Consider the following 23,473-nt stretch of genomic DNA (forward strand, 5'->3'; position numbering starts at 1 on the left):
GTGTTTTGAATGATGTGGTGGTTAGATGTTTTGAATTACGTGGTGGTGAGGTCTTTTGAATTATGTGGTGGTGAGGTGTTTTGAATTACGTTGTGGTGAGGTGTTTTGAATTATGTGGTGGTGAGGTGTTTTGAATTACGTGGTGGTGAGGTGTTTTGAATTATGTGGTGGTGAGGTGTTTTGAATTACGTGGTGGTGAGGTCTTTTGAATTATGTGGTGGTTAGGTGTTTTGAATTACGTTGTGGTGAGGTGTTTTTAATTACATTGTGGTCAGTTGTTTTGAATTACGTGGTGGTGAGGTGTTTTTAATTACATGGTGGTCAGTTGTTTTGAATTACTTGGTGGTGAGGTGTTTTGAATTACATGGTGGTGAGGTGTTTTGAATTATGTGGTGGTGAGGTCTTTGGAATTACGTGGTGGTGAGGTGTTTTGAATTACGTGGTGGTGAGGTGTTTTGAATGATGTGGTGGTGAGATGTTTTGAATTACCTGGTGGTGAGGTGTTTCAAATTACGTGGTGGTGACATGTTTTGAATTACGTGGTGGTGAGTTGTTTTGAATTACGTGGTGGTGAGGCGTTTTGAATTATTTGGTGATGAGGTATTTTGAATTATTTGGTGGTGAGGTGTTTTGAATTATGTGGTGGTGAGATGTTTTGAACTATGTGGTGGTGAGGTGTTTTGAATTACGTGGTGGTGAGGTGTTTTGAATTACGTGGTGGTGAGGTGTTTTAAATTACATGGTGGTGAGGTGTTTTGAATTACGTGGTGATGAGGTGTTTTGAATTACGTGGTGGTGAAGTGTTTTGAATTTTGTGGTCCTGAGGTGTTCTAAATTTTGTGGTGGTGAGGTGTTTTTAATTTTGTGGTGGTGAGGTGTTTTGATTTATGTGGTGGTGAGGTGTTCTTAATTACGTCGTTGTGAGGTGTTTTGAATTATGTGGTGGTGAGGTGCTTTGAATTATGTGGTTGGGAGGTGTTTTGAATTTCGTGCTGTTGAGGTTTTTTTCATTACCAGATGGTGAGCTGTAATTGTTCCAAACTTCCAGTCTGCACCTACCCCTCCCCGATGTATATGCTGAAGGGTTCTTTTTTGAATTGTTTTTTTTTTCAGCCTAAATCTTCAAATTAAATTGCTTATAAAAATGTAATACCACAAACACTACAAATAAAATTGTGCAAAATAATTGTATCATGATTGGAGTAACTCATGACAACACAGCAACTCAGGTACAGTCATTATTCTCAGTTAAAATAAGCTCGTTCCTCTTTAAAGAGGGCGTTTTCAGCACAACGAACACACCTATCATTCAACATTGTATATGAGTACGTCTGAAAACAAGTGCGAATGCGTCTGTGCCTTGACACAATTGGACCTTGGACGCGTTTTTCGAACGAGTTGGAGGAGTTGGAAGTTACCACGAGCAGTGAGCAATGCACAACGTAAAGTTCCAAAGATTATTTCCTCTTGCAGCTATATCCATCATATTTGCCGTGACGTTCCTCTTCTGGAGAATCGGATCATCAGGATTCTTCCCGCATGTGATGGAGTCATTTTCTTACCATAAGCAGAGTGTGGATCATCACCTGGATGAGCAAGGGATTTTCAACGAACCTCGACAATCGCCTAGAGAGGACGTGATGAAGTAAGTGTTGGATGTTCCCCAGAGCGGACTTAAAGTTCAACTTCTTGGTCTTTCTGTTGACTTGCATATCTTTCATTGATCGAAGTCTTTCAACAAGGTGTCCCACCATTTTCACACATTTATTATTGGATCTCATAATTATCCAACATTTGTGCGTCACTATATTAGTTGGTGGTAACATCAATAATTGTGTGTTGTTTGTGATGTGTTGTGTGTTATTAATGAAAACATTAACTGCTTGCAAGTTGAGGTTCTTACTTGAGGTAAAGGAACTATTTTGAGATTTACAAGTGAATGAGGTTGAATACAGGGTGATGTGAAATTAACATCATGTGCAGTATTCCTTTAATTTATAATATTATGTTTTAGGAATAGCCGATACTGTGCAATCAATAATTAGAATTGTGAGTTTCAGACATAAAAAACGAGGTGTGTGTGTGTGTCGTTGGTTGTTATCTCCATTTCTGGGGCGACCAGCGGGTATGGAGAGCCCTGGAAACCCTGTAGAGGCTATGGGAGCCTGAGGCCGAGAGAGCCTGGATGGTGCGGAGACCCTCCCCGGCAGGACCTACAGTGGGCTGTTACGTTTGTGGGGGTAGGTGATGACGTACCATAGTGGAGATAGGATTGTGTCGTATTAGCATGGACCGTGGGCGAGTAGAAAGCGCATCTCGATGTATGTAAGTAGAAAAACTGTGAGCTTAAGGTAGTTGATGTGTTCTTCACATGGGGCAAAGACATGCTAATTAGGTAGGGTTTATGATTAGTCTCCCCAGTACGTGATTTCCTCCTTTGATTTCCCCTGTGTTCTTACAATTATAACGAGCCGGCCATAAAACCCACATCTTTACAATCACAACAACAACGATAACAACGAGTGCTCCATTAAACCACAACTACTGGCATAAATGTCCACAGTACCCAGACATTATGATAGACAATAAACCCCGCCTCACAAAAATTGTAATCGGCAACTAAGCTCCACCCAGTGGAGGCGGAGAATCGGTGGGCGGCCAAGAGGGCAGTGAGGCCCTGCCCCCGAAGTGCATGATTTGTCGGGGTGACGTCATCGAGAGACTTGGAGAACGGAGAAAGAAGAATCAGTCTCTCTCTCGTTCTGGCTGTTGGATGGGGTGGTCGCTCTTTGTCCTTTGTCCATGGGTTGGCTGTTCCTGGCTCATGTGCGAGCGTGGGGATAATTTTGTGGAGCTTGTGTGGACTTTTGCGATCATGATGAGGAGGTGTTAGTGGCGCTGTGTGAGACCGTGTTGTGCTGGCTGGCCCGGGATTGAGCAGGAGACGTTTAGCTGCCTGCTGCATGGCTCGGTGTGCTGGCGTGATTGACCGGCACCATTATTTGGGTGCTTCGACGCGCGGTCCTCTCGTCGACTGACCCCACCGGCACCGACCGACCCCACCGGATTGACTGGCACCATTTATTGGGTGCTTCGACGCGTGGTCCTCTCGTCGACCGACCCCACCATAGTGTTTATCTAGACCATCCAGAGCTGTGTGCTGGCAAAAAGGGGGGATTTACTTTTATTTTCTTTAATCACTCCCCTGTCTATTTTTGTGTCTGTATGTGGAGGTTCCTCAATTAGGATAGTAGATTCACCTCACCGTTCATTTCACCATTTTAGTATTGCATTTATTTTTATTAAACCATTAATTGTTGCATTTTATTTGTTGTATTGTTGATTTTTCTTGTCTCGTTTCTGTGTTTGTGGGATCGAGTAAAAGTCCCACGAGCTCCGTGCAGGTAAGCACCCTGTTGTTTTTTGTCCCATGCGTGCCAAAAAGTACCGCCAATTTTCAGCTTGACCGTCTCGGAGTAGGTAAGACCGACCGATATCCTTCTTAGGCTGTTTTTTATCGGCCGTGGACTTGACAATATTCTTTGGTGATTGTTTGGTGCATTTGTTTGTGACATATTTGTTGGCCTTCTTCTACTCCGGGGTATTTGTATGATGCTTCGTTTTCTTACTGCTGTGTTGTTGTGTCAAGGTCAATTTTTATGTTGTCTGTTTTTGTTGGTTTACCATGCACAAATGTGTACTTGGTGCACTTGTCTAGTCCAAATTCCATTTGAATGCCCTCGGAAAACCGTTTTACTTGTGTTAGTTTTTTCTGTCAATTTTTCGTCATTCGGTGTGAAGAGCTTTAAATCATCCATGTATAGTAGGTGTGCCCTCTCCCATTTCTGTGCATGTTCTTCTCTTGGTTGTTAGGGTGTGTCTGTGTTCTTTTTTTGTTGATGAGGTTAAACATTATCAATTGGTAAGTTACTGGTATTTGATTATGTTTATGCCATATCCTTATGCTGTGTGGCCTCTGCTTCCCTGCTGCTGCTGTGTACCAGATCTCAGATACCTTTTACCTGTTGCAGCGTTTGAGATTCGTGGAAAAACTGCCTAAGGCTAGGTCCTTTGTTGTTCTCCTTTGTCTTTTATCGCTGTTTCTCTCTCTTATACATCTTTCATTCGCTTTGTTGCCTTGCCACTTGTATATCCTGAATTGCAGCTTGCAGGCCTGGGCGAGCACAGCAAAGTATAGAATTTCCGAGATTGTCAAATCTGAAGGTTATCTGAATGATGATTAAATGTTTGCACAAGCCCTGAAACGCATTCCTGTTTAAAATCACAAATTTAGTAATGTTAGTCACATCAAAGACTTTTAAAATGGTGCGTGCTGCTTCCTTGCTTGATGCTCAGCATTTAAAACAGCAGAGCATGGACAAAACGCTGGGAAGGCAATGGCAAACCACCCGGTATTACCCTTTCCAAGAAACTGCTTCAGCAGCACCCATTTTTTTGTACACTTAGTCGAGGCTCATATAAGAGCTAACACATAGAACATATAATAAAGGGAGAGGGACACAGAGGGCGAGAGAGAGGGAAGCACAACAATAGTAGGGAACAGGGACATCAGGAGATCAGTGGCAGAGAGAGGGCTGAGGCAGGGTACACGGGATAAACAAGAAGGACACGACAGGGACTTTCAGGAAAGAAAATGGAATTTGAAGGTGGGTTTGGGGTGGATTATCGGGGAAAGAAAAGATCCAGATTTTGGATGGGGGAAAGATATGTGATGGAGGTGAACAGCTGTTTTGAAGACCTGGAGGGAGGAGTGGGATTGAAGAGAGCGTGGGAGTTTGTTCCAGAGGCGGGAAAAAAGAGGAATGAAAGAGCGAAGGTGAGGGGAGAGTCTTTATTTTGGTAGTTTCACCAGTATGACATGTATTAGCATAATTTAAAATCTGCTGTACTTATAATTCATATGGACTTGATGTAAAATGACGACCAGTGTGCTTTATACTGAAATGAGTTTTTGGCATTCGCCATTATTGTCCCCATAACCGTAGCACTAAATTTTCCATTATTTGAAGTCTCATCACCAGTATATATATTGCTGAAAGTTAATAATAACAGCATTAATATGGATCATTTGTGTTTTATTCCATGCATCATTTCCCTGTGTGTTTAATGAAACCATTTTATGAATAGTAAACATCTTTATTGGCCTAATGTGTGTGGTATACATGTGGAGACTGGAAAAAATCTCCACATTTGGCCACCAATCACATTCTGTAAATGATAAAAAATAATACATATATATATATCAAATTGTAATTAATCCGAAGTATTGTTGTTTCAAGGTCAATTTTTATGTTATCTGTTTTTGTTGGTTTACATTGTACAAATGTGCACTTGGTGTCGACCCATCTTTAGACCAAACCGACCTTTCATTTGCAATCAATGACCTTTCATTCAGGAAATCCTTCCATGTATTTGTCACACAAAACAAGTCTTGGCGAGGATTTGCAAATTCTGATTGCTCTTTCTCGTTTCAATATAAAGATGATAATGTCCACTCCCGCATCATCAGATGCATAGGCCTATGGCTTCCGAAGCAATTCCTTGACTATTGGGCACATTCCTGGTAAGGTTGTCACTTCTACGCTGGACACACGAATGGCTCATTTATCCCAGTAAGCTGGTACTTATTTTGCTGTACTCGAAAGGATGACAGGCTGAGTCAACCACACCCGGTGTTAATTTAACGACTAAACAGGATTTTAACTCAGGATCCTAGAATCCCAAGCCAGCACCCAGCACTCTAATATAAGCCTGACTAAAATGCTCAAATGTCCATCTAATGGGTCTATATGCTTTATTGGCATTGGTGCTTTTTATATGCTATCTTTCAATCTTGTTCTCTCCCATAATCTTTCTCTAGATTGCTTCCTCATGGAAATTCATGCACCTGCCAAAGCAAACCACGTCACCTGCTTGCCGATGACAAAGGAGCATTGAACAGACGGGAACACCAGTTCCATCAGTACCGAGCCAGGTGTGCTTCCTTTCTTCTTCTTCCTCCTCTTCTTCTTCTTCTTCTTTTGTACGTAGCAAAAGGCTGTGAGTAGCATCATTGGCAGAGGTCTCAGCTTTGCCCCTGATGCAACACCCACTGTCCGCTCGGGCTGGAATTTAGAATTTGTTGAGCGTGCTGGCGAGAGCTCGCCTACTCTTCGCGAAAGACACCGTCGGATCTTTCATGTCCACCAACTAATTCCAGCAGATAGGACTCTCAGTTTAACGTCCATCAGAGGGATGGCACACACAATTATGCCTTGCCCAGCCTGTGAGACTCCAGGATGACAGTTTGTAGTTGGGCTGAGATTCAAACCTAAGCTCGACGGCTCAGAGGTAACTTTGCATACCTCAAGGACCAAGACTATCCTGCCAGCACCAGATGTTCTTACTCTCAGTTATTAAATCTGATGTTATATTCTCAATGTCTTCAAACAATATCTATTTTCAGATTATTATATGACTGTAATGTGAGATTTGACAGTCAATGTCTGTTGACACAAAGTGGTTTGTAAGTGGTTGAACAAGTAACTCTTGCTTCACTAAACTGTACATTTCAACCCTCAAGGCTCTCATTTTTTATTGTATTTTTTACATTCCACAGGGTGTGTCATATAGGTCAGATTTGGAAATAAAAGGCACGAGAAAAGGATGGTGGGGCATTTCGTGTTAACGCCTTGCATTCATGCTGACGTTATATTTTAGTAGGGTGAGGTGTCACTCTCACTACTCTCACCACCACACTCGGTGCTGATTTCAAATCAAGTGTATGCCGGATTCGATTTTTTTTAACCCTCTAATCCTGAATTCAAAATGGTTACCCTATATATTTTTTGTATTGCCACCAAAATTGGGTATTTGGATTCTCTGTCTTCATTTTTCTCCAAATTATTCGATAATCCCATGTGTTTTCTTCGTTGCCATTTTTTCGATCAGTTTAGCAATTGTATCTAATTGTGGTTATGTGTCAAATAACTTATCTCCGTTTTCAAATCTGAATAAAAACTTTCCAAATCGCCATATAAACGGGAAAGCAGTATCTCCCAAAGAGCTTGTAGTGCACGTTTGTGAGCTCTTATAGCACGAGCATAACCTTTACCTGCCATAGATTGCTGAGAACCTTTGTCCCGGAGGACACCACACTCGGTCCATCACTTGCATAACATTGAGTCCTGCATGAGGCAACACAGAACACCCAAAAAAAATCATGGCAGTGTGCAATCCCCCAATCCAACATACTGAAAATGAACATCAGTATAATCTTGGACTTAAGTACAACCAAACTAATGAAACTTGTCAGGGTTAATGTAACCCAAACATTGTGCAAATGTTCACATTATCCCTTTTTAGGGCCATTTTCCCTGCTGGAGCGGGGGTTGGCCTTGAGGGACCCATGGCAATCATTATGGTTGCATTTTTGAGGCAATGTTTTTTTATGGCCGGATGCCCTTCCTGATGCCAGCCCTTTAGTCGCCTCTTACGACACGCAAGGATACAGTATACCTATTCTAAGCCGGGGCATACGCCGACACATTCATCCCAGCAAGCTGGTACTCAATTTGCCAACCTCTGAAGGATGACAGGCTGAGTTCAACCAACCGCCCAAGGCGTTAATTCAACGATCGACCCGGATTTGAACTCAGGATCCTCGGATCCCAAGCCGGTACCCTAACCACTAAGCCAACACCAGATTGCAAATGTGCATATTATGCTATTTTTAATATTTTAGAAATACCAAATATTGAAATGAACGTTCATAAATGACCAACACAGGTCTTTGGAGATTTTACTATTGTGTGAGCAAAACAACTATTGAGGGGTGTAATTTATGTATTTTGTATTGCAACTGGCCACCATTTTGAATTATAATTTAGACTTCGAGGGTTAAAATCGCAAAATCGTGTCTGGCATGCACTTGATTTGGATTCAACACATCAAAATACCTGGAGTGAACATGTGTGACGCCGCCGCCCATTTACAAAAAAATTATGGTTATCTTTTTGGTTATCCATGGTTATATTTTTGTCAAAATTGACCTGTTGTAATAAGCCCCAGGCCCAGGACACGGTTTTAGCTGCTGATACAAGATTTGCTTATAACATCTACTAGGTTGAGACATAAGCCCCAGGAGTCATAACATATTACAGTGATAACAGTAATACATAATAATTGGAGTAATAATAACATATTACAGTAATACAACAGTTACAATACCTCCTTAGGCATGGAGTGCATCCGCATGACGTCCACCGTTGTCACGGCACAAGATAATGTTTTTCTACGTGCGGTGTGAAAACCAACCAGTACCATGTGCAATGGTGTCAACTGCATTGTGAATGCCAAATGCTGGTGTCTGCCATCTTGGTGTATGTAGTATTTGTATTTTCTGAAAAAAAATATGGTGTAAATACATGATATAAACAAATCTTGTACAATCAGCTAAAACCGTGTCGTGGGATAATGACTCACCCTGTGCATTCTAAAAATGATGAGCTGTTTTCCATTCTTTTTTCCTATGTTTAATGTAAAACGCTTGTGTGTCCATCCTGAAAGGTTCTCTCTGCTCGAACACAAACTGGTGGTTGCACAAGCCAACTTTCCACTTTCGTACCCAACCCAGGGAGTACTTGTCCACCCGCTGGGAACGATCCTCATTCCTGGTGAGACTGAAAAAGCGAATTGCATGACCACATATACCATATGATGATATGATGTAGCATGAACTATACAAAGTAATTGGAGGTGTCCGAGAGAGTTTGGCATCAGTTACAGTTTGTGTGCAGAACCTGACTGCTGGTTGCATCACAACTGGGGATCGGAATATTGCCTCTGATGCAGTATTCTCCATGTAGATCAGATCAGGAAACTAACTTTTGGCCAGGGCACCCGCACACAATAACCTCTTTTTAAAGAGTACTGCAGGATCACAAGCTAATGTGCGAAAAACAATTGCTTTCACTATATATTTTGGCATTTTTGTGGTAATATTAATGTTGACATTTATAATATTAAATAAACATTTTAGATATTGGCCCTGTGTCTTTATTTTTCTTTTTGATTTGAGATATACAAATGAAGTTTGAACTCCCTTATCCTTTTACATCTTTGTTTAATTAACCCTGCCTCCTTGTATTTAACTATTGTTTATCTGTGAGTTATATAATCTATACTGTAAAAGTAAATTTGTATACATGTTTGTTACTTGCAAAATCAAAGATTTTTCGAGTATATTGGTTGGTTGCGTTTGTTATTCTCTCTGTTTGATACTTGGCAAAAAAAAAAAATTCAAGTATGTTCATCATCCGGTTTGCGTATTTGTTACTTGGCCAAAAAAAAAATTTTGACAAGTATGTTGGTCACTCCGGTTTGTGTGTTTGTGTGTTTGTCTGTCCGCTCACTTATACTTGCCTACAGGTCACAATTTTAAACCGATCTTGATGAAACTTCCAGTTAACATCCACATCTTGTTTTGTTAACATCCACATCACACAAGAGCTAACACGAAATGAATTCAACTTCCTGAGAAGATACAATCTTTGCATTGATTTCTTGTACACAGCATCAGTATTTCAATCAAAAGTTAGCTTGTTATCAATAAAGGTACCCAGGTATTTAAATTTGTTAACAATTTCTACCTTATCACCATTGATGGTTACAGGCTCATGATTGTGACGTTTCCGAAAGTCCAAAATCATCCGAAAGACCTTTTGGCCTATGTTGACCTCAAAATAGTTAGTGGTTGGTTTCACTAAGCTGATATGCAAATACTATTCATATTTCAAGTCAATCGGATGAAAATTAAGGATTTTATAAAAAAAATTTAAAAGCGGTTGACATTTAGCCGATGTTGACCTTGTGACTTATGTTGACCTCAAAAATAGCTGTTGGTTGAATTCAGTTACCTGATTTGGAAATCCCATTCATTTTTCAAGTCAATCGGATGAAAATTGAGGATTTTATAAAATAAATAAAAAATTGGTAGACCTTTGGCCTATGTTGACCTTTTGGCCTATGCTGATCTCAAAAATGGTTTATGGTTTAATTCAGTTAGCTGATATAAAAATCCCATTCAAATTTCAAGTTAATCGGATGAAAATTGAGGATTTTAGAAATTAGAAAAAATAGGTTGACCTTTGGCCTACATTGACCTTTTGGCCGATGTTGATCTCAAAAATAGTTGGTGGTTGAATTCAGTTTGCTGATATGAAAATCCGATTCGAATTCCAAGTCAATCGGATGAAAATTGAGGATTTTAGAAATTGGAAAAACGTGGTTGACCTCTGGCCCATGCTGATCTCAAAAATAGTCGGTGGTTGAATTCAGTTTGCCGATATGTAAATACTTTTCAAATTTCAAGTCAATCAGATGAAAATTGAGGATATTAGAATTTGAAAAACCTGGTTGACCTTTGGCCTATGTTGACCTTTTGGCCAATGTTGACCTCAAAAATAGTTGGTGGTTGACTTCAGTTCGCCGATATGTAAATAGTATTCATATTTCAAGTCAATCGGATGAAAATTGAGGATTTTAGAAATATTAAAAAAGTGGTTGACCTTTGGCCTTTGTTGACCTTATGACCGATGTTCATCTCAAAAATAGTTGGTGGTTGAATTCAGTTAGCTGATATGAAAATCCTATTCAAATTTCAAATCAATCGGATGAAAATTGAGGATTTTAGAAATATTAAAAATGTGATTGAGGTTTGGTCTATGTTGACCTTTTGGCCGAAGCTGATCTCAAAAATATTTGCTGGTTGAATTCAGTTTGCTGATATGTAAATCCTTTTCAAATTTCAAGGGAATTGGATGAAAATTGAGGATTTTAGAAATTTGAAATTGTTGTTTGCCTTTGGCCTATGTTGACTCTTTAGCCATGCTGATCTCAAAAAAAGTTGGTGGTTGAATTGAGTTTACCGATGTGTAAATCCTATTCAAACTTCAAGTCAATCGGATTAAAATTGAGGATTTGAGAAATTTGAAATTGTTGTTGACCTTTGGCCTATGTTGACCTTTTGGCTTATGCTGATCTCAAAAATAGTTGGTGGTTGAATTCATTTAGCTGAAATGAAAATCCTATTCAAATTTCAAGTCAATCAGATGAAAATTGAGGATTTTAGAAATATGAAAATTGTTGTTGACCTTTTGGCCTATGTTGACCTTTTGGCCTATGCTGATCTCAAAAATAGTTGTTGCTTGAATTCAGTTTGCCGACATGTAAATCCTATTCAAATTTCACGTCAATCGGATGAAAATTGAGGTTTTAGGAATTCGTAAAAAGTGTTTGACCTTTGGCCTATGTTGACCTTTTGGCCTATGTTGATCTCAAAAATAGTTGGTAGTTGAATTCAGTTGGCTGATATGAAAATGCTATTCAAATTTCAAGTCAATCGGATGAAAATTGAGGATATTAGAAATTAGAAAAAAGTGGTTGACCTTTGGCCGATGTTGACCTTTTGACCTTTTGACCTCAAATACATTTAGGATTTTGTCGGACCACGAACTCTACCATTTGGTGAAGTTTCGTGAAGATCGGTTTAAAATTGTGACCCCGTAGGAAAGTATAAGTGAGCGGACACACACACACACACACACACACACACACACACACACACACACACACACACACACACACACACACACACACACACACACACACACACACAACCGGAGTGATCAACATACTCGCAAAAAAAAAAAAAAAAAATCTTTTTTGCCAACTAATGAAAAATCAATCATAGAGTGACACTTGGCAAAACAGAACAAAGTAGAATGGCACTCAGTAAAGCATCCTTTTGACCTCATAAATAATTAGTGGTTGAATTCAGTGACCTGATATGCAAATTGTCTTCAAAGTTTAAATTAATCGGATGAAAATTGATAATTTTAGAAATTTGGCCTACGTTGACGTTTTGGCCTATGTTGACGTAAAAAATAGATGGTGGTTGGTTTAAGTATGCTGATATGTAAATCCTATTCAAATTTCAAGTAAATCTGATGGAAATTGAGGATTGTTTATATTCGAAAAAATAGTGGTTGACTTTTGGCCTCCGTTGACCTTTTAGCTTGTGCTGATCTCAAAAATAGTTGGTGGGTGAATTCAGTTAGCCGATATGAAAATCCCATTCAAATTTCAAATCAATCGGATGAAAATTGAGGATTTTAGAAATTTGAAAAAAAATTAAATCAAAAAACTCAAAAATAGATTTTGTCGGAACACGAACTCTACCATTTGTTGAAGTTTCGTGAAGATCGGTTAAAAATTGTGACCTGTAGGCAAGTATATCTTAGCAGACAGACAAACACACCAACAAACACACACACAAACCGGAGTGATCAACATACTTGCAAAAAAAATTTTTTTTACCAAGTAACAAACACACAAACCGGACTGATTAACATATTGCAAAATTTTTTTGGTTTTTTTTGGCCAAGTAACAAACAAACAAACAAACACACACACAAACCGGACTGATCAAGATACTTGCAAAAAAAAAATGTTTTTTTTGCCAAGTAACAAACACACAAACACAGAAACCGGAGTGATCAACATACTTGCAATTTTTTTTTTGGTTTTTTTTGCCAAGTAACAAACAAACAAACAAACAAACACACACACAAACCGGACTGATCAAGATACTTGCAAAAAAAAAATGTTTTTTTTGCCAAGTAACAAACACACAAACACAGAAACCGGAGTGATCAACATACTTGCAATTTTTTTTTTGGTTTTTTTTGCCAAGTAATAAACGGACTCAAATGCAATACCCTCTCCTCTGGCGAGTGTAACTAGAACGGCACTCAGTAGGGACATACATCTGCCTGGTGAAGAGTTTACGTTTTGTATCCCACCGATAGGCCCGATCTGGATTCGGACCTGAACCAAAATCGAATCGGCTTGTTATTGTCACCTAACCAACTTGTCCACCAAGATTATTCATAACTCGTCCATAACTTTTTTAAATGTCATGTTATATATCGCTTTTCACCCGATCTCTCAATGGTGAAGAATCACTTTAAAATTTAATAACTCTTGTAGCCGAATTCATATTCAGATCTTCACCAAAATCGAAACGATTATACTCCTTTTCACACACAAACAACCTACTCACCAAGTTTCGTCCAAATCCGTCCACAACCTTTTGAGATATCATTTTTGACCATACCACTCAATGGTGAAGAATCACTGAAAATGTTCTACTAGCTGAATCCTGATCCGGATCTTCACCAAAATTGAATCGATTCTTCCTCGTCACAAACACAACATGTCCAACAAGTTTCGTGCAAATCCATCCATAACTTTTTGAGATATCCTGCTATATGTTGGTTTTAGCCCTATCTCCCAATGGTGAAGAATCACTTAATAAAAATAAATTATTCTCATATCCGAATCCATATTAAGGTCTTTACCAAAATCGAATGTATTTGTCCTTGTCAGACATCCAACCGGTCCACCAAGTTTCGTCTAAATCCGTCCACAACTTTTTGAGATATCCTGCTATGTACAGTGCATTCAGAAAGTATTCAGACCCCTTCACATTTTGTTATGTTGCAGCCTCATGCTGAAATCGTTTAAATTCATTTTTTCCCTCATCAATCCACACTCAATACCCCATAATGACACAGAGAAAACAGGATTTTAGAAAGTTTTGCAAATTTATTAATAAGAAAAAACTGAAATATCACATTTACATAAGTATTCATACCCTTTGCTATGACACTTGAAATTTAGCTCAGGTTTCTCCCATTTCTCTTGATCATCTTTGAGATGTTTCTACACCTTGATTGGTGTCCACCTATGGTAAATCCAATTAACTGGACATGATTTGGAAAGGCACACACCTGTCTATATAAGGTCTCACAGCTGACAATGCATATCAGAGCAAAAACCAAGCCATGAGGTCGAAGGAACTGCCTGCAGAGCTCAGAGACAGGATAGATGGTGAAGTTTTCAAGTGTCATAGCAAAGGGTATGAATACTTATGTAAATGTGATATTTCAGTTTTTTCTTTTTATTAAATTTGCAAACATTCTAAAATCCTGTTTTCTCTTTGTCATTATGGGGCATTGAGTGTAGATTGATGAGGGAAAAAAATGAATTTAAACGATTTCAGCATAAGGCTGCAACATAACAAAATGTGAAAAGAGTGAAGGGGTCTGAATACTTTCTGAATGCACTGCAACGTTTTTGGCCCAGCTCCCAATGGTGAAGAATCATTTTAAAAATTCTAGTAGCCGGATCCGATTCCGGATCTTCACCAAAATCTAATAATTTAGTCCTTGTCACATACGTTACATCTCTGCCAAATTTCGTCCGAATCCGTCCACAACTTTTTGAGATATTTTGTTCACAAACGGACAGACAAAGAAACAGACAGACAGACAGACAGGGGGTGAAAATATAACCTCCATCCACCTTTGGTGTCGGAGGTAAATATTTTGTGCCACAGGTTGTGACCACAGTGATGCCATTCTTGTATATCCTTGACATCTGCCCCCAAAAATGACTTGTTTGCAATTTTTTCATCCCCAAAATCAGACGATTATACAGGATGTACTTCATATTTACTACTAACAATAGTTCAACTTGCTATAGCTAAGAAATACAGGAACTCCGCACAGCAGCGGAAAACAAGTTTCCATTTTATTTATTGCTGATGTTGTGAAAAAGAAATTGCATTGATCAAATTGATTTTAAACACTGCATACTCATTATGGTTTCATTTTTTTTCCCATTTCTCTGCAGGATTATCTCTCCAGAAAAAGTCAACAGACTTGCACAACGTAAGAACATTACTGTCTGTATGTACCAATGCATCACCTCCGTTAACGCATTAACGTTCACTGATTTCCATGGAACAAAAGGTGACTTAGGGCAAATGATGGTGTGAACTGAGCAGAAAGAGAATGTGCAAGATCAGCAGAGCAGGTTTTTAGGACACGTACCACCTGGGGCTGTTGTAGAATTGGAGTTGAGCACTGCCAGAATCTTCTGTCTTCTCAGGTGAGAAAGACAGTATCCAGGAGAAGTTGGGTGAAAGTGGGCAGGGTAAGTATAGGGAGTGAGGCGGGTGGGCTCATCAGATTTGGAAGCAAACACAGAATTGAGAAATTTGGCCTTCTCAAAAGCAGAGTAGGCTTTGGTGCCTTTTGAAGTATGGAAGGGGTGTAGGATGAGCCTTTACCAAATACAGACTTGACAAGGTGCCACCAGGTCTTTGAGGAAGGAGACATGTTGAAAGTTCAGCTTTGAGGTCAACCAGCTAGATGTGTTTGTGGCCTCTCTGGAGAGTTGACACATACTTGTTGTGGGTTTTATGGAATTATCTGTGGTTTATTTGGGTCGGATTTGTCCTCCAAGTATGGTAAATACTCTGTAAATGACACCTTTATTACTTTCTAATTATCAGTGTACATATCAGCTGTATAAAAATATTCATGCTTTCAGGACAAATCAATGCAAAGCTTATGATAATAATCTCAATCGTTTTGAATTCAATAAGGAAACGGCAAAAGAAGTGCTGGGTTACAAAAACAGGGGACAAAACCATGGATCAGTCAGGAGTGTTGGGAACTGGTTGAGTAGAAGAGAAGTTGAAGAGCTAAAAAATTTGGCTAATGTGCAAAATAAAGAGATACTTCTGGAAAACGTACAGAAGTTTAACACAGTACTGTCCATGAATTGAGTTCGATATCAGTTTATATCACTTTCAAGGATCAATTTATTTGTTTTGAAATGTCAAATGTGGTTTTTGCTTCTTTTAAAGGTCACATTAACAAAATCTAGAATAATTTCAACATAATTCCAATGAACTTTTGGTTCTAAGACATCTGGAAAAGTAAGTTCATCCCCACAAAAAAAATATTCCATATTAAATGCCAAATCTGTATTTCACAAACAAATCAACCAGACAAAACAAAATATATAAAAAGAGGGAGCGGAAAACAAGATGGCGAGTGAAGGGTGACAACAAACACACAACATTTCAAACACAACATTTGAGAGCAGGGAGATGTGTGGGAGGGAGAGGGCTTGGGGGGAGGAGGCGTGGGAAGGGGGGGGGGGCGGGTGGGAGAAGTATAAAACACAAGGACACCAAGGACTTCCAGGACAGAAGTTGGTATTTCAAAAAAGTGGATTTGGGGTGAAATTAGCGGGGGTAGAAAATATCAAGGTTTTGGATGGGGGAAGACAAGAGATGGTGGTGAACAGCTGTTTTAAAGACCTGGAAGGTGGAGTGGGATTGAAGAGAGTGAGCGAGTGTTGTTCCAGAGGCGGGAGAAAAGAGGAATGAAGAAATGAAGGTGAGCATAGAGTCTTGATTTGGCAGTTTAACCATAAGAGGGTTGCAGGCAGATCTTGTGCGACCTGTAGGAATATTTGGGGGACAGAGCCCAGAGAGAGCTGGGGGGGGCAAGGCCAGAGAGGAGTCGGTAGAAAACGGAAAGACCACCAACCTCGTCTACGGTGAGTGAGTGAAAGGCCCTTGGAGTTTGCTTCATCGCGGGAGATTCCAATGATCCTGAACGCTTTGGTTTCAACAGCGTGAAGACGAGCTAGGTGTGAGGCAGGAGCACCAGCCCAGAGGGGAGAGCAGTATTCCATTGAAACTTATACAGACTTACTTACACAGACTTACTAACAATTAAAGAGTTTTGTTCTATTGTTTAAATCATTGAGGATACGAGTTAAAGTATAAATCCATGAAAAGTAATATGAAATCATAGGAGAAGTTTTTTGAACAAACAAAGTATGTTTTGTGAAACTTTTAATTATCGGCTCGCCAGGTGTGGACACGTCGTGCAACACTGATTTGGCCTTCACTTATCCAAGATAAGAAAGATTTTCAAGAGTTACAAACTGCAGGAAACTTTTCCCAAACTTATGTATACAGTATGTTGGAATCTGAATACATAGCTTATTTTGTTGAATACAATGATTAATATACAGACTGGGCATTTAATATGGAATATTTTTTTTGTGGGGGTGAACTTACTTTTCTAGAAGTCTTAGAACCAAAAGTTCATTGGAATTATGTTGAAATTATTCTAGATTTTGTTAATGTGACCTTTAAAAGAAACAAGCTGTTTAAAACAGCTGTTCACCACCATCTCTTATCTTCCCCCATCCATAACCTTGATCTTTTCTACCCCCACTAATTCACCCCAGATCCACCTTGTTTGAAATTCCAACTTATTTCCTGGAAATCCTGGCAGTGTCCATATGTTTATACCTCTCCCACCCCCCCCCCCTTCACATGCCTCCCCCCCCTTCACATGCCTCCCCCCCAAAGCCCTCTCCCTCCCACAGATCTCTCGATGTCTCCATGTCTCTCGGTCCCTGCTCTCAAATGTTGTGTTTGTGTCCTTCCCCCTCTCTCCCCATCTTGTCTACCGCTCCCGATGTTATTTGTTTTATGTGTCTGTTTGTCTTTCTGTGTGATTAATGTTCGCTCTTTCACGAGCCTCGATCTTGTATACAAAAAAAAAAAAAAAAAAAAAAAAAAACCACATTTGACATTTCGAAACAAATAAATTGATCCTTGAAAGTGATGTAAACTGATATCGAACTCAATTCATGGACAGTACTGTGTTAAACTTCTGTACGTTTTCCAGAAGTATCTCTTTATTTTGCACATTAGCCAAATTTTTTTTAACAAAAACAAAAGTTAAATTACGACTGGGATTACGGACAGTAAAATTACTGTTCAGTACTTCGTGTAACCCCCACGAGCATTCAGGAGAGCACGTACATGTTGAGGCATGCTGTTCACGAGATTTGCCAAGGTTTGGACAGGAATCGCTTGCCATGCAGTGACAATGAGCCTGCTGCAATTCACGCACAGAGGTCGGCTGCTGGTCCAAGTGGTCGATTTGACGCGTTAATTCTGCCCACAAGTTCTCTATCGGATTCATATCCGGTGACATGGCAGGCCACTCCATATGCTCTACACCATGGTCAGCAAGAAAGTGTTGGATCATGCGAGCACGATGAGGCCGTGCATTGTCATCTTGCAAGACAAAGTTTCCTCGAAAGGCTGCACTAGCAAATGGAAGCAATGTTTCTTACAGAATGGCCCTGTACTTGAACTGGTTCAGGTTTCCATTCAGAACAACCAGGTCAGTTTTGCCCCCTGCATGAAAAGCAGCCCAAACGGTCACCCCACCACCTCCAGCCTGGACTCCTGGCACTATACAATCTTCGTTGTAGGCTTCATGCACTTGTCTGCGCCCTCAGACGTGGCCATCTTGACGATAGACCAGAAATCTAGACTTGTCACTGAAGATCACGTGATTCCAGTGTCCTGGCTGTCATTGATGGTGCTCTCTGGCCCACTGCAATCGGCGCTGGCGGTGTTGTCTGGTCAAGCGTGGCTTTCTCAGGGGACGCCTGGCATGATAGCCTGCTTGAACCAGTCGTTCGTTGACTAGCCTTCTGGATACAGGCACATTTGTCAGTTGCTGCCACTCAGCCCTAAGCCGATTAGCTGACTTGGTACGGCCATTGTGGACTAACGGGTGCAGCTGGCGATCATCCCTCCTTGTGGTTCTGCGGGGACGTCCTGGCCTCGGTATTGGAGTAGGGACACCCCTCTGAGCATATCGTTTCAGGATCTTTGACACCTGACCTTGAGTGATGCTATACTGCCGAGCAATAGCACGCTGTTTCATGCCGTAATTTCGTAAAGCCACCACTCCATGACAAACAGCATTGTCGAGTTGACGGACCATCTCCAGAGGACGCGGCAATAACTTTTGGAGACGTGCAGCAGTTGTTTTCCACTAATACAGAACGCAACAACCCTTGTATACCCGACTGTGAAGCCAATCATCAAATGCACCTGTCCGTACATTTTGCCACGCCACCTGTGATATAATCCTGTTGTTGACTTCTTGCTGCGAAAGACAATCAGTGACATGGTTCTTTTAACAAATAAATCACCAAAGTGTAAAAGAAACTCACCAGATTGATATACTGAGTTAAGAAAGTAAACCCAAGTCAAGAAAAAAAAAAAATTCCATATTAAATGCCAAGTCTGTATATGTATTATATAAATAGTACATTTATTTGTTATACAGATATTGATTGGAAGAAAACTTATTCTTTAGTACTTGTCTCTAATTGCAAAGCTGATAAGGGAGCTCACAACACGTGCAGGCAGGTTGCCCTGGAAACAAGTTTGCCTGCAGACGCAGCCTGATTTACGACTTTCAGTCCAAACCTCTCAGTAAAAGAAATGTTTATATTTGGTGGGCCTTATAAAGAAACAATTTATGCTGATCTACATATTGTTGCGAATGCCGGGTTCGTTGACGTACTAAGGGGGGGGGGGGGGGGGGTTTATGTGCTTTATATTTGGTGGGCCTTATAAAGAAACAATTTATGCTGATCTACATATTGTTGCGGATGCTGGGTTCATTGACGTACTAAGGGGGGGGGGGGGGGGTTATGCCCCGTTTCCCCACGAACTCTGGTTCCACTGAGGCTGCCGACCACGAGCGACTAGACTAGTGATTGACGGATTGCTAAGCAATTTTGATCGCCAATCTCCCAGCCACATGCCGAAGAGTTTGCCGGTCCAAATATCCCAAATACCTTCAAGACACGTGACCGAAGAAACCGGGGATAGAACCGTCGCTTTCACACACCTTATTCAATTGCGTGCCGAGCGGATTTGCACGGTGTGGAAAGCGGCATTACCTTACGTGATTTGTGGACCTGATTCAAACTGCCAAATTCGGTCTCGGATGATGCTATGCCAATGGAGAAAAGACGTATCCGAACAGGTTGGAATGTAACAACGAAATGTACAGCTTTTTATTTTGAAGGCACAGAGAAACAGACAAAGATGCAGCTTATCAATTCCTTACCTAATAATAAACTCCACTGGCGCCTTCACACTCTTACACTCACTCAGGGAATAACACTCTGGTTATTGGTACCGATGGTGCTTCACAGGGACCGACTCCAAAGTGGCCACGTGGTCTGGTGTGCGCAGTTCGATCCTCGATCCGGACGTGCAGCCTGGATGAGGTCAGGTCCAAAGGACGAACCGCCGCCTCAAAGTCGGCACGGACGAACTTCAGCGCAGGTTGAACAAGCAAGAGGCGTCGTCGAAGGACAAAGGCAAAAGGGTCCGGGCAAGATCACAAAGGGCAGAGCAGTGTCGTCTTGTGGAGCCAAACGCAAGAGAGTCCAGAGCAGGAGGTCGTGGCGCAGCAAAATCCCAAAGCAAGAGAATGGAAATGCGCTGGACGGGGGTTTTATCAGACCCGCCCACGCCCCGAAAATGTTCCACAGCCTCCCATTGGCTGAGGTTGGTCGCATGCTTGCTGGTGGTGTTCCCGAACCGTCCTTGGTCACGTGGGCCTGTTCCTTTTGCCCCACCTCTTTGCACATCTAAATGTTCTCCTTTAATCACACGAAGGTTTGAAATCCTACCTACTCTCAACGCATATTTGGTCTTGATTATTACACAAAGGGAAGGGCTAATCTTTACATTCAACAAGAAATAACTACTGCAGGCTACATGTTGTCGTGCAATTAACAATAGGGGGTTTGCATTTATCGCAAAACCGCAACACTAACCCCTCCTCTCACCGAGACTCGACCAGAGTCATCCACATGGAGCGGCTGGGGTGAGCTAGCATTCATTTAAACATTACTATTAGTGTGACACATAGATGTGATTCCCCTAACATTTTAAAGTCTAATCCCAATGTGTGCGACATCTCTTTTATTTTTTTGTTAAACATTTAAATGTACATTTTAAAACTAAATATGTCCCTCCTAATGCGTTGAGAAACTACCCAACAGATTCACACCCACAACCTTATACTGTTCACGTATTGCCGCAATTTTGAAACTAAACACATAACCGGTGGGCAACATTTTTACATTTTACACTAAAACACCATTTATTTACCAAAAACTATGACCCAGGACCTGGACTTGAGGAATAAAACTTGGAGACCTTTTTTGCTGGCGTCATCTTCTGGCTTCTTGCCTTGGTAGGCGGGCTAACAAAAACCGGCTGGCCCTGACCGGCATGCAGGACATTTCAAGATCAGGGCCATCTAAATCTTCATAATTGCACACATGGATCACTTTTTTTATTTCGTGAGTGGGGCCACTTGACAAGTGGTCCAAATGTGTGGCGTCAATGCCACTCAACAGGTGATCCATGTGTAACATCAGTGCCACCCAACATGTGGTCCATGTAGCAAAATGATGGGGCAGCCAGGAGGTGTAACAATGGTGATGGGTGTGGCCACAAAGCCAGTGGTCCATAAGGTGATGGATGGATGGATGTTTGGCAGCAAGATGCTGCGACAGCAAGGTTAGTCTTCTTGATGGTCCTGGATCGGGAAGGAAGGGAAGACGCAATGGGCAAAAAAAAGTAAAGGACATGGTGGCAACGCAAAATACAGGTATGACAAGCGGGTGAGAGGAACGCCGGTAGAGTCAACTCGAGCCTGGCCCTACGCGTACGTGCCCCCACCGTTAACTACACAACCATAGCCCTCCTTGTATTTACAATTCATCTCTATGTCTTGTCTCCCACGTCCACTCTTTATTCCAAATTTGTCGCCTACTCCCCCTAGGTTCTCTCAGGAAGGCAAGGCAGAATGAACACACAATGTTTCGTACTCACGTCGTGATGCATCTTACCAATCAAACATTGAGTCCCGTGGTGTGAAATCCATCACCTTGTGGATGGTTGTGGATGGTGCGAAGGGGTCTTCACAAAATCCTAACTACACTAACATCATTACACATTTAATCTCCCTGGATTTGTACCCTGCCAATCGGCCTTCTTTAAACTATGTGGTTCTAAGAACCCGAATTCACATTGCCCACACTGTGGTGCCCTCCGAATTTGGGTCTATCCCCACAAATTTCCTACCTGTGCCCTCACACAATTTTGGGGCTGGGTCGTGTGGCTCTACCAGCAGGTCTACCGACCTGCACCCCTCCGTTCACTGGAGCTGCCTCCCAAGCTTGCCTGCTCTCACCCTATTCTATCTTGGGAAGGCCCTCCCTGGTGCTTACCCCCTGATGCCCACCTTGGCATTCGGGCAACCCGAGTCCCTTCCCTGGATCCTCGGGCCCCACTCACACTAACCTAATTGGCTCCCTGAGCCTACCTGCGGCCTTACCTGGGTGATGAGCTACCAGAGACGGAATGCCCCAATAACTATTACTACCAATTAAGCCACACGCCAAGCCATTCCACTGTCTCATGCACCTCACAAAAAAAAACAATTTCTACATTCAGCACCACAGGTGTCAATATCCATGTAATTTACCTGCACCCTCTATCTAACTTTGAACTACCCACCCGGGCCTCTGTGAATGGGTTCCACACCCCCCCATTCAATCCTTCGCACCATGCATTCCACACCATGTATTCCACACCATTTATTTTCACACCAATTATTTGCACATCACAACCCAATTCAATTCACACTCACACACTGCATCATTCATCTAACTAATTTCCCCTATAACTCGTGCGTCCGTCGTCGCCCCTTTAAACTATGCACACCTTTTTTTTTTTTACAACCACTAAACTCTCCATGTCCCCACTACTGTTCATGTTTACTAGTTAAATCTCTGTCCCTATGGTCTCTCTAGATCCCTAACCATTATCCTAGCCCTCCCTCAGCTAGTGCTTCGGTGCCCCCATGGAGCAACCATTGCTGGCTCCTCCATGGGCCTAACAATGCTATCCCCCTAAACTAGTGCTCATGGGCCTCCCATCGTGGAGAATGGTCGCACCACCATACCCCCACATGGGGGGTACAATACTCCCCCAGTCTTCTACACTATGAGCCCCCATCCATGGAGGCAATCGGTCATGCCTCGGCCTCTAAAGCCGAAGTAATCCATGAGGGTGCCTGCTCGCCTGTATAGGGTGTTATTCGGCCGGCATTGGCGATCCGAGGGGGGTGGAGTTGGAGGTCCCAGGTGCCGGGGTCCATCCCTGCGCGGGGCCCTGCGGTCCCACGCACGATGACCCAACCGGACACGGGTATAAAACCTCACCTGGTAATGATGAGGGGCGTTCCTCCGAAACTCCGAATTTCCCCTCGAACCCTGCCAATCGCTCTTGCCGTGGTACGGCGCCAGCAACACCGTGCGGATGCCGGAGCACGAATCCCGCACACCGGTCCTTGCGAGACCGACGCAGCACCGACCCCCTCCGGTCCCCATGGTGCACCACTCATCGGGGGCTCACGTCCCCTATTCATCCCACTGACCCCTATCCCGGTCGGTGTCGATGCCTGAGACGGCGGATTACCCCTCGCACCCCATTCCTTACTCGCACACACCAGTGCGCACACTCTCTCCACACCCTCCGTTCCATTCTTACCCCTCACACTTGGCCCTGCACGAACTCCCGAGTCTGGCCTTTCTCCCAGGCTAGCTGAACACCCGATCGCACCAAACACATTCC

At 41.9% G+C, this 23,473-nt stretch overlaps 1 protein-coding gene across 1 annotated transcript in view; it reads left to right on the plus strand.

Moving 5' to 3' along the window:
• The first annotated feature begins 1,217 nt into the window (after positions 1–1,217).
• LOC137430254 (beta-1,4 N-acetylgalactosaminyltransferase 1-like) overlaps positions 1,218–23,473 on the plus strand; it is a 124,639-nt gene continuing 102,383 nt past the window's right edge. The window contains exons 1-4 of the mRNA XM_078780459.1: positions 1,218–1,645; positions 5,882–5,995; positions 8,569–8,675; positions 14,758–14,795. Coding sequence (XP_078636585.1) covers positions 1,434–1,645; positions 5,882–5,995; positions 8,569–8,675; positions 14,758–14,795 — 471 coding nt within the window. The 5' untranslated portion in view covers positions 1,218–1,433. The remainder of the gene's footprint in view (positions 1,646–5,881; positions 5,996–8,568; positions 8,676–14,757; positions 14,796–23,473) is intronic.

The sequence above is a fragment of the Myxine glutinosa genome, chromosome 6 (assembly GCF_964187855.1).
Source record: "Myxine glutinosa chromosome 6, kmMyxGlut1.1, whole genome shotgun sequence".
NCBI classification, from domain to species: domain Eukaryota; kingdom Metazoa; phylum Chordata; class Myxini; order Myxiniformes; family Myxinidae; genus Myxine; species Myxine glutinosa.